General features: G+C 45.4%; 2 protein-coding genes across 6 annotated transcripts in view; one reads left to right on the top strand and one right to left on the bottom strand.

The window, feature by feature from the left end:
- The window catches only part of GCM2 (glial cells missing transcription factor 2), a 118,400-nt gene that overhangs the window by 62,942 nt on the left and 42,998 nt on the right, over positions 1-12,460 (top strand). The gene's annotated exons all lie outside the window — the stretch shown is intronic.
- SYCP2L (synaptonemal complex protein 2 like) overlaps positions 1-12,460 on the bottom strand; it is a 200,633-nt gene that overhangs the window by 173,147 nt on the left and 15,026 nt on the right. For 4 of the 5 annotated variants that reach the window (XM_056521155.1, XM_056521156.1, XM_056521157.1 and 1 more), the window contains exons 3-5: positions 6,445-6,582; positions 6,238-6,354; positions 4,289-4,390 (exon numbers count right to left, since the gene is read on the bottom strand). In XM_056521155.1, the coding sequence (XP_056377130.1) occupies positions 4,289-4,390; positions 6,238-6,354; positions 6,445-6,582 (357 nt within the window). Of the gene's footprint in view, positions 1-4,288; positions 4,421-6,237; positions 6,355-6,444; positions 6,583-12,460 lie in introns of those variants that run through there. The other variant, XM_056521159.1, reaches the window with a different exon arrangement.

Raw genomic sequence — 12,460 nt, 5'->3', positions numbered from 1 at the left:
GGAGGGACGCCTGCGGAAGGACGATGCCCATGAGGGGAGCGCCTATGTTTGCTCGAGGACTCAGGAAAAGAGTGATAGGAATGGCCCCTATTACGCTTATGAGAATGTTTAGTGTAAGGTGAGGGAGAGCGGGTCTCCCTAGAGTAACGGTGTAGGGAGGACCTCTCCCTCCAAGGCAGTCACCATGGAACGGGAGACCTGAGCCAAGTCAGAGATAGACAGAAAGAGAAGACACCCATACTGGCCCTGGGGGAGCCCACTGGGTCTGGGGGAGCATCCTGAGTGGAAATACCAGGGGGGTCAGGAGGTGCAGTCGGAACAAGTGGGTTCAGCAGACCTAAGCATTTAAAAATTGCAGCCCTTGCAAGAATAGTAGGTGACCAGGGCCCCAGGTACCTGCTTAGAGGGAGGAACATTTCTTGACTCGGACATGGATAAAATAGTCTCACCAGCGTCCGTGTCCCCCACCAGGCAGCTGCTGTGAGGAGAGGAAAGTGAAGAAGAGATCGAGAGGCAGAAGGACCAATCAGAAGAGAGGGGCTGGATTAGACTGGGGTGCCTCCGATTGGTCCATAGTCCCCTGCACAGCTCCATTGGCTGAGGAGGTTCGCGCGCCTGAAGCCCTATGGCACGAAACCCGCCAGGGAAAGAAGATGCCGGCTTGGAAATGGCGCCTGCCCTCAGTCCCCGATGCATATGTGAGTGCAGGGGAACAGACGAAAGCGCCGGTGGCAGCGTTCCGATGCGAAAGTGAAAGTAAAACTGTGCTCCGGACGCGTCGGCACACGAGTCGGCCGAAGCACAGAAGAAAATGCCAGCGAGAAGGCAGCCGCGGCTGCTGAATAAGGAAGGGACTGTTAAAGTGAAAATACTGCAGAATACAGTCAAGCCCCCTGAGTTCCCCCAATATTGAAGTAGGGAGCCCCTGCCTAATAGGGAGACAAGAGGAAGAATAGATCCACCTCAAAAGGAGCCCAACTAGATGTAATAAAAAAAATAAAAAATAAAAATAGAGGGTCTCCAGAGGTTGCGAGTCCCCGGCACCTGAAAGAAAAAGGGGGGGGGGGGGGGGAAGAATACTCACCTTAATCTGAAGAATTTACCTAATGAAGTCTTCAGTCATGAAGTCTTCAGCCAGCTTTTGTCCCCTGCATCATGCTGGGCTTGAAAAGCGAGACGAGCAGGGAAAGGTGGGGGACCCGGACTCATGAGGTACAACCCCAGGCGCTGGCCGTTGGCGAATGGGGATTGACAGTACATCCACGATGTCTGTGCCTCCTCAATCGCAAATGGGGAAACAGTGAACGCTTTGTTCCTGAGTCCCCACCTGAAAAAAGGAAAATAAAAGGGAATAAAAAACTAAACGTCCCTATTCTGGAAAAATAAAAAAAATGTTAGACCGGGTCTGGGAAGAACCCAAGACCAGTGCCCATCTCCTGCAGACACTAAGCTAAAACTTATTACCTCAGGATCTGTAGGCGGGTATATCCTGCTGGGAGGAGCCGACTTTTTTGGTTTCCATAGTGTCAAGTCTCCTAGCAACAACAGCATATACAACAAGGTCTGTGTCCCCCAATAGAGCCGATAGAGAATGTACTTTTTTTTTTTTTTATGCCCATTAAAATATACAATAAATGTAATAAGTATCTTCAACCTCACACCTGAGATTAAAGTGCCCTTAGGAGGTTTAAAGCTCACGTGACTGTTCAGCTGCGAGGCTCACTAAACATCTTACATGCTCCCTCATCAGCTGTAGATCTACTCATCAAAGTGCTGCACATAAGCGGCAGACAATATGCCCCAGGAGGAGCGATGGTTCATAGCAGTGTGAAATAAGTGCCTGCTAAGCCGCCGCTCCCGGGGTGGGGCACCGAACCGCGAGCTCCCGCCGGGCTGCTGCTGCGGGAGTAGAGAACTGTTGCCCACGCCGACCCCCACAACAGGGAAGGAGGGCGAAACCAGAACCTCCAGCAGTGCGCGAGCTGGAGAGGAGGAGCTCTGACCTGCCGGCTCAAACGCTGAATAGGGGAAAGAAGAAGGGTAGAGCCATCCGCCACAATGGAGCACCAGGACAGTAAAACAAGAGAGGAGGCCAATGCGCCCCCAGGGACATGGACTCCTGGGGGCCGAGACTCCCCAGCTCCCACTGTATACCGCTGTCGAGTATCGTACAGTGCTGAACGCACCTGCACTCACACAGTGTGGTCAGTACCTGCACAGAGAAATAGCCGGCGAGAAGGAACAGCAAGGCTGTTCAGATGTGAGCCAGCATGAACTCCTGTGGAGGGAGCTGCTGCAAAATGCCAGCGGCTGTCCTCCACAGGCTCCAGTAAACATAAAACACAGCCCCCCCCAGGGGACCTGAGGGACCCCCAATATGAAGCTCCCAATAAAGGACAGAGTCCCACAGGGAGAGAGAAGGGGGGGGGGGATATATACTCACCTGTCTTCTTATACTCACCTAAAGATGTCTTCAGCCAGTCTTATGGATACCTGCATCACGTCATGCTGCTACAGTCCAAGACGAGCAGGGAAAATAAGGGGACCTGGACCCATGGTGCGACCCTCAAGGTGCTGGCCATTGGCGGGAAGGGGTTAACGGTTCATTTGTATTTTATGTCCCGTGCCCCTTAGCCGCATATGGGGGAACAGGTAGCGCCATGCTTATGAACCTCCACCTGAAAAAAGTAAACAAAAAGGGGATAAAAAAAAAAAAAACTTACTAAACAGCCCTTACTATAATATAATAAAAAAAGACCAGGTCTGGGGAGCTCCCAGACCTGTCTTGCCTCCTAGCTGACACTAGCTAAAACCGATTACCTCACTGCAGATGAGAGTATATCTTGCCACTAGGAGGCGCTGACACTAGGGGAAAAAAAAAGTCTCCTCCTCCCTGGCAAGAGCATATACCCATCAGCCACCAGTATAGGTGTCCCCCAATGAAAAGCGACTAAGAAAGAATGTTTTCCAGTGGAGTACACCTTAAAGAGTACCTGTCACCAAATAAACTTTTCTAAACTAAGTCAGGCTATGTTCCCTACCTATACCTAACACTCCACCCACCCTTAAAAAAAAAATTTCAGAGCTTTAAAAGATGTGTATCATACCTGAATTCTTGCTCACATAGTGCCATCTCCCAGCAGAAGAAAGTGGCAGTTTCCCCGCAGGCATGACATCACTGAAGCCTGCTGGGAGACCACTTCCACCCTCACATTGTTGCTGTGATGAATAGAAGACCTAAAGCTCTGTGCAGCAGCTTTCAGTCTGTATATCTTTCAGTGAGGCTCTTTGCAGCTTTCAAGCTCAGTGCAGAGAAACACTTACTGAGATTGGTCTCCCGGCATTACAAGCAGGAGACCAAAATCTGAGATTTTGACAAAACGGAATGTGTTCTGGCCAAGAAGGGAGCAGAAAAACTAACAAAATTAAAATTACAAAAGTTATTTTGGCATAAGGAATCAAATATTAAAAATAATGTTTAATGACAGTGCTCATTTAAGCAAACAATAGAAATATCTGATCTAAAAGATCAAAAACACTGAAGCAGCAAACTTTGTGAAAACCAAAATTTGTGTCAGTCTCAAAACATTTGGCAACAACTATTCAGACAAAGCAGCAAGTCTGTCTAACCTAATAAACACACAAGCATCTGCTTAGTGTCCTGTCTCAGGGTTAACCGGTTGTCGTCTAAGGACAAGCCAGCTCGTCCTGAGCCAGCAACCGCTGTATGGCGCAGGCTCCCGACTCGAGTCCGCACCATACAGGCCGGCCCCCAGCCGATTCCTGTAGCTGGGGGCCAGCGTCAATAGCAGACATGCGGCCGGCTGGCTATTAACCCTTTAGATCGCTGCTGTCATAGTTTACAGCGGCATCTAAAGGGACATTTAAACCATCCCTGGTAGTCCAGTGCGGTGGATCGCCCCCCGAAGCGCAATTGCAGGCGGGTCAATCCACTGCTGAGGTAGCCAGGGGGCTTACATCAGATTGTGTGCTGGCTGCTGCGCTGTGAATAATAAAGCCTGGGAGGACCAGGCTTTATCAATCGAGCGCAGAGCACACAGATCAATGTGGTTCTATGAAACCACATTGATCTGTATGAGGAGTCTAAGGATTCCTCCTAAAAGTCCCTAAAAGCCTATTTATATATGGCATTCAGAAACCTGATAAAATAAGGAGGATCACATTGTATGTCATCTAAAGACAACAATGCATTTTAAAAGCAGCCTTTTTTTTTTTTTAATACCCATAAGATTTTTTTGCAATATTGGAAAAACAAAACAAAACATACCAGTGCTGTGTCATAGAATTGTTCTACAAGTGCTGATATTGTGGTGCTGTGGTCCTTACAAATCATCAGAAACTCCAGGGTTCTTTCAAACCACAAGACCATGTAATAGGAAGAAAATATGATGTGAAACATACAGTAGTCAAACTGTTCATCTTTTACATAGCTACAAATTAAGAAAACATGATTCAAGTTTCCCAAAGGCCTTGCCCACAAGTTTCCTAAAATATATGCAACTCAGACACTTCCTTGATACGCATGTTTCTATTCTCTTCCTATGTAACTCTCCTACCTCCTTTGAAGACATGTGCAGGGAGACTGATCACGTCCCAAACTACAGGAGGGACATTATTGGAGGAAGAGCTTTCTTTTTGCTTAGCTTAGGTATACTGATAGTCGCAGGTGCGCCTATACATAGATTTGTGCAACATTTCATAAAGCTTGGCGGTTAGGCAATTTTGTGTAAATGCTCTAAATAGAGTGAATTAGGAATTCCATTTTGCAGTGGTAACAAATGCAACTTTTCGCATAGTATACACCCCTTCAAAAACAATGCAAATCTACACCAGCCCTGACCTGGATTACAAAACTGCCTTTGAAGAGGATTTTAAATAAGTCAAATTTTTTTGTGCAGCAGGGTTAAAAGTCGAACATTTTTGCACATCAGGGTAACCAAAGTAATTTATTTAAAAAAATAAAAATGAAAAAAACTGCTTTACACACACAACTCACTCGCTACTGCTGAATTTCATTATGAAGTTCATCAGAAAGTGTACCTGTCATGACACTTTAATATAATGTAGAAAACAACATTTTATGTATATTTGTAATATACATTGGTTAAAAATGTGTATATTTTGCAGCTATTACCGAAGAGTCTCTGTAAAGAGACCAAATATAGGAAGTGTGGTAGGACATGCAGGTGCAGTGAGGCTGTGACACGCTCCCAACTCACAGAGCAGGATGATTGACAAGCCAGGAGCCTGCACAGAGCCCTACTTGTCCACCCACACGTCCTGTATTTGGTCTCCTCACAGAGACGCATATTTTTTTAATAACCAAAAAAATACACATTTTTTAACCAATATATATTCCACATTAAAAATTATACATATAAATGGTATTATCTACATTATATAAAAAAGTTTTTGATAACAGGTAGGCTTTAATGTTTTGCGAATATGTTGAATTTGACCATTTTAGTTCTCATAGTGTGGCATTCCTTAGGGTAATATGTCTGGAATCAGAGACACTACAAGTAAAAAATTGTAACTCCTTTCTTCATAGCTGGAATGCTGTAATCCCAAAGGCAAATATAATGCAAATAAATGTTGGATACCAACAACTTGCCATTGGGATTTCGACACTCCAGACTAGGGATGTCCCGCAACCAATTTTTTAAAGACCGAGTACCGTTACTTTTTTTTTTTTTTTTTTTAAAGTACTAGCTGATACCAATTAACGTTTTTCTTCACTTTTTTTAGTCCCCATAGGGCACTATTACATGCAATTTGTAGATTTCATACACTGATCAATAATATGCCATAGCATTGATCAGTGTTATCGGCGCTCCTTCACTACTGCCTGCCATGGCTGGCAGCAGGAAAGGAGCAACAATTGGACTGCATAAAGCATGGTTACAGACCTCCGGCCGTCCTCAAAGCTGATCGGGACACCGCGATTTCACTGTGGATTAGGTATCGGATTAGTTATCAGTGACATTTGCACAAATACAAGTACTCATGCAAATGACCAGTATCAGTCCCGATAAGGATACCAGTATATGTATTGGGACATCCCTACGCCAGACATATCAAAAGGATAAAAAAATTTTCTTCACTTCTAAACTTTTTATATTAAAGTCCTCACCATAATACTATTGATAATGTGGCAAAGCTTATGACAAACAAAGGTTACCAGGTCAAAAAAGAAAAAAAAAATTTGGTACTTATCTTAGAAACCAGCCCCTGCTGAATCAAGGACCAACCTTCATGACATCCATTCAAGCAGAAATGCTGAATACATTTCAATAATAAAGATACATGTTTGAATTCATTGCGATCTAATTCCTACAAGAAAAAAAAAAGGCAAATTTTAAGATACAAAGTCAACAGGCAGCAGTAAAAAGCAATACCTGTACCAGCAGATACTGTACCTACCTTATTTATTAATCTGTCCAGCTGGTTTAGGAGACCCTTGCTGTGCTTCTGTGATGAACATGCTGCCTTATCCTCAACCAATTCACTAATTTTCCAAAATCCTTTGCCCTTGGAGGCATCAATGATAAGTGTTTCCAGCTTAAAAAAAGGAGGGTATTTATAATTAGTGATAGAACAGTATTCTTGTCTGTATGTAGTGCATAATTTTCCACAATAAGTTATTTAAATCAAAAAAATAAACAAACAATTTCAGTATCCCTATATTAAATCTTTTTTGAAAAAGTGGCTTGGTCAAACACTTCCGTCTTTTTCCTTTGCAGTGGTTGATGACTTATGAACCGCAACAAGTTTTTGTGCAGAGAGTATTTGCGCACCAGGAGGACCTGTACCAAGTGGTGTACCAATGTCTTAACTAATTATCCAATTCTGTGTGACCATTTAATAAATTTAGCACACAATTAAAGTTCAGATGTGAGGGGGGGGGGGGTTCAGATGGGGTTGATTGATGAGGTCATTGCACTACTGTTCATCGCTTACTAAAAAAGCTCAGTACATTTGGTAGCAGCTGAACCTGATATTGCACCCCATCCCATTCAAGTAAATGTGTACTCTACAATGTTGAAGTTTATACCGGATACTTTTGTACATGCTAAGTGCATGCACAGCAAATTTCTTACGTTAACCAGTCATCAGTTTTATGCTGTCCATACCCTAGGCAGCATGAAAAAGGGACAATGATGCTCTGTAGAGTTTCAGAGGAATCATACTTATAGAACACTGGCTAGGAACAGAGGTTCCAAATATCCACAGCAGTCCCCAGCAGCTTCTCCGCACCCAGATAAATAGATCTCTTCCTAGACACAAGCCACAAGGAGATTTAACTAAGAGGAAGGCATTAATGCAATGGACTTGCCCGCCTGTTCCCACAGATGTGCTCAATCCGATTGAGACAAAAGGGACCTATGAATGGAGGGTAAATCCAATATTATTAACATTTGACCGCTAAGTGGTCACCGAGACCCTAAATTTCCCACCCAATATAAAACTTCCCACCCAATCCATGCACTATGGATCAATATGTGTGAGGTTATTTTAATCTTGGCTCATTAAACGTTAAGTTTTATATTGGGTGGGAAATTTAGGGTCTCAGTGACCGCTTAGCGGTCAAATGTTAACAATCCGATTGAGATCATATGCTGGTGCGGTTGGCCCTGGGTTCCACCTAATGCAAAACAATGTTAGACTTCATGTGGCTAAAGTGTGTCAGCATTACCTGCAAGAGGAAGACATTGCTGCTATGGACTGGCCCACACGTTTCCCAGACCTGAATCCGAATGAGCACATCTGGGACATCATGTCTCGCTCCATCCACCAACACCACGTTGCACCATAGACTGTCCAGGAGTTGGTGGATTCTTTAGTCCAGGTCTGGGAGGACATCCCTCAGGAGACCATCCACCACCTCATTAGGGGCATGCCCAGGCATTGTAGGGAGGTCATACGGGCACATGGAGGCCACACACACTACTGAGCTGCATTTTGACTTGTTTTAAAAGGACATTACATTAACCCCTTAAGGACCCAGCCAATTTTCACTGTAGGACCCGGCCATTTTTTGCACATCTGACCACTGTCACTTTAAACATTAACTCTGGGATATTTTACTTTTCATTCTGATTCCAAGATCGTTTTTTGTGACATATTCTACTTTATGTTAGTGGTAAAATTTTGTGGATACTTGCATCATTGGTGAAAAATTCAAAAATGTGATGAAAAAAAATTGAAAATTTGCATTTTTTTTTAACTTTGAAGCTCTCTGCTTATAAGGAAAATGAATATTCCAAATAAATGATATATTGATTCACATATACAATATGTCTACTTTATGTTTCCATCATAAAATGTACATGTTTTTTCTTTTGGAAAACATCAGAGGGCTTCAAAGTATAGCAGCAATTTTCCAATTTTTCACAATTTTCAAAATCGAAATTTTTCAGGGACCAGTTCTGTTTTGAAGTGGATTTGAAGGGCCTTCTTATTAGAAATACCCCACAAGCGACCCCATTATAAAAACTGCACCCCTCAAAGTATTCAAAACGACATTCAAAAGGTTTGTTAACCCTTTAGGTGTTTCACAGGAATAGCAGCAAATTGAAGGAGAAAATTCAATAATCTTCCTTTTTTACACTGGCATGTTCTTGTAGACCCAATTATTGAATTTTTACAAGGGGTAAAAGGAGAGAAATCTTCCTAAAATGTGTACCCAATTTCTCTCGAGTAAGAAAATACCTCATATGTGTATGTTAAGTGGTCGGCAGGCGCAGTAGAGGGCTCAGAGGGAAAGGAGCAACAGTGGGATTTTGGAGAGCGAGTTTTTCTGAAATGGTTTTTGGGCGGCAAGTCACATTTAGGAAGCCCCTATGGTGCCAGAAAAGAAAAAAAAAAAGAAAAAAAAACACATGGCATACTATTTTGGAAACTACACCCCTCAAGGCACATAAGGGGTACAGTGAGCCTTAACACCCCACAGGTGTTTGACGACTTTTCATTAAATTTCGATGTGTAAATGATTTTTTTTTTGTCACTAAATGCTAGTTTTCCCTTAAATGTAACATTTTTGCAAGGTATAATAGGACAAAATGCCCCCCAAAATTTGTAACCCCATCTCTTCTGAGTATGGAAATACCCCATGTGTGGATGTCAAGTGCTCTGCTGGCACACTACAATGCTCAGAAGAGAAGGAGCGCCATTGTTTGGAATAGAAGTCGGGGGCCATGTGCGTTTACAAAGTCCACCGTGCTGCCAGAACAGTGGACCCCACCACATGTGACCCTATTTTGGAAACTACACCCCTCACAGAATTTAGTAAGGGGTGCAGTGAGTATTTACACCCCACTGGCGTTTGACAGATCTTTGGAACAGTGGGCTGTGCAAATGAAAAATTAAATTTTTCATTTTCACAGACCATTGTTCCAAAAATCTGTCAGACACCTGTGGGGCGTAAATGCTCACTGTACCCCTTATTACATTACGTGAGGTGTGTAGTTTCCAAAATTGGGTCACATCTGGCACTATGGAGGCTTTGTAAACCCATGTGTCCTTCAATTCCAGACAAATTTTCTCTTCAAAAGCCCAATGGTGCTCCTTCTCTTCTGAGCATTGTAGTTCGCCCGCAGAGCAATTTACATCCACACATGGGGCATGTTCTTACTCAGAAGAAATGGGGGTTACAAATTTTGGGGGGCTTTTTCCCTATTTTCCCTTGTGAAAATGAAACATTTTGGGTAACACCAGCATTTTAGTGAAAAATGTTTGTTTTTCTTTCATTTTTTCCATCCAACTTTGAAGAATTTACATAAAACACCTGTGGGGTGTTAAAGGCTCACTATACCCCTTGTTACGTTCCGTGAGGTGTTTTAGTTTCCATATGTGGCCCTAAACTGTTACCTTGAAATACGACAGGGCTCCAAAGTGAGAGAGCTCCATGCACATTTGAGGACTAAATTAGGGATTGCATAGGGGTGGACAGAGGGGTATTCTACGCCACTGGTTCCCAAACAGGGTACCTCCAGCTGTTGCTAAATTCCCAGCATGCCTGGACAGTCAGTGGCTGTCCGGAAATGCTGGGAGTTGTTGTTTTGCAACAGCTGGAGGCTCCGTTTTGGAAACACTGCCATACAATAAGTTTTTCATTTTTATTGGGGGGCGGGGGCCCGTGTAAGGGGGTGTATGTGTAGTGTTTTACCCTTTATTATGTGGTAGTCTAGTGTAGTGTAGTGTTTTTAGGGTACATTTGCACTGGCGTGTTACGGTGATTTTACCGCAAGGAGTTTGCGCTGCGGCGAAAAATTTGCCGCTGTCCTAACTTGAAGCAGGAAACTTACTGTAAACCTGCCTGTGTGCATGTACCCTGTACGTTCACATGGGGGGGGGGGGCAAACCTCCAGCTGTTTCAAAACTACAACTCCCAGCATTTACTGACAGACCGTGCATGCTGGGACTTGTACTTTTGAAACAGCTGGAGGCACACTGGTTGGAAAACCTTCAGTTAGGTTCCGTTACCCAACTCAGTATTTTCCAACCGGTGTGCCTCCAGCTGTTGCAAAACTACAACTCCCAGCATGTACTGATCGCCGAAGGGCATGCTGGGAGATGTAGTTATGCAACAGCTGGAGGTACGCAACTACAACTCCCAGCATGCCGAGACAGCTGTTTGGGCATGCTGGGATTTGCAGTTTTGCAACATCTGGAGAGCTACAGTTTTAGAGAACACTGCACAGTGATCTCCAAACAGCTGTCTGGGCATGCTAGGAGTTGTAGTTTTGCAACATCTGGAGGGCTACAGTTAGAGACCACTGTATAGTGGTCTCAAACTGTACCCTCCAGATGTTGCTAGGCAACTGACCGGCTTCCGTAGGATCCAGCCGCACAATATCATCATCCGCCGATCTCCGTCGCCCGCTGCCTCTGGATGTGTAAGTGGATCTTCGGCGCCGGTCCCTGTCAGTTTCCCCGTCCTGTCCCGCCTATTGTGGGTGGGCAGGACGGGGGAAAAGTAAACCCTCCGCCCCCGATCTGCTATTGCTCGTCGCTTATGGCGACCAATAGCAGGGCGGATCGTAGGTGTCAGACAACCACGATCCCCCTTATATTCCGGGTCACCATAGACCCGTAATGACCCGGAACCGCGCAAATCGCAAGTGTGAATTCACTTGCGATTTGCTGCGATCGCCGACCCGGGGGGGGTGGGGGTGGGGGAGGGTGTTTGGTTCTGAAAACCCCCCTGGGCGTTTGCACGGGATGCCTGCTGAATGATTTCAGCAGGCATCCCGGTCCGATCCCCGCCCAGCCGGTGCACTGCCGTAGATTGTGATTTGCCATAGACTGTGATGTGACTCAGCAGTGAGTGACTCAGCAGTTTTCCCTGCTCGAGCGCTCCGCCTCCATTACATTCTATAGGCTGACACTCGAACACCACCCCCCAACCATTGGTTACTGCGGGGGTTGGGGTGCGAGTGTCACGTGACATTCAATCATCAGGCATCGCAGCTCACGGCAGTCTCACTTGGGCTATCACAGGGAGAGGATCTCTCACTGTGATAGCCCGAAGCTGCACGGAGATCTCATGGCCTTTGTGGCCCAATTCTGAGAGCGGTAACGGGCCACAGAAGCTAATACTTCTACTGTTTTATTGTCACCCACCAGCGCGCTCGTTCGCCACCGCTATCGGGATCCCTATGCCCGATAGCGCTGACAACAGATTGCCTCCCGGCCCGCTGCTCTGCTACCGGTCCCCTGGGCAAATAGCGTAGGTAGGTAGCATAGGTTGTAATTTAGCATAGTTAAGTATTAAAAGTGAAAGGGGGTTAGGCACCACAACTCCCAGCATGGGAGTTGTAGTTTAGGACAACAACTCCCAGCATGCCCATACAGCTAAAAGCTGCCAGGGCCTGCTGGGAGTTGTAGTTTAGCTTAGATTAGAAAGCAAAGGGACCACAACTCCCAGCATGCCCAGACAGCTGAAGGCTGCGTGGTGATGCTGGGAGTTGTAGTGCAGTGAAGGCACCACACCTCCCAGCATCACCACGCAGCCTTCAGCTGTCTGGGCATGCTGGGAGTTGTGGTCCCATCAGCTAAACTACAACTCCCAGCATGCCCGGGCAGCCTTCAGCTCTCTGGGCATGCTGGGAGTTGTGGTGCCTTCACTGCACTACAACTCCCAGCATCAACACGCAGCCTTCAGCTGTCTGGGCATGCTGGGAGTTGTAGTCCTAAACTACAACTCCCATGCTGGGAGTTGTGGTGCCTAACCCCCTTTCACTTTTAATACTAAACTATGCAAAATTACAACCTACACTAATCTACGGCTACGCTACCTACCTACGCTATTTGCGTAGTGCTGCGCATGCGAAGCACTACTTTAGCTGCGCCCGCTGCTCTACTTTCTGTTCCCCGTTCCCTGAGAGTTAACAGGGGACGGGGAGCAGAGCAGCGGGCGGGGAGGCAAGCGGTTGTC

The sequence above is a fragment of the Hyla sarda genome, chromosome 5 (assembly GCF_029499605.1).
Source record: "Hyla sarda isolate aHylSar1 chromosome 5, aHylSar1.hap1, whole genome shotgun sequence".
NCBI lineage: Eukaryota > Metazoa > Chordata > Amphibia > Anura > Hylidae > Hyla > Hyla sarda.
This window is presented reverse-complemented; position numbering and strand designations above follow the sequence as displayed.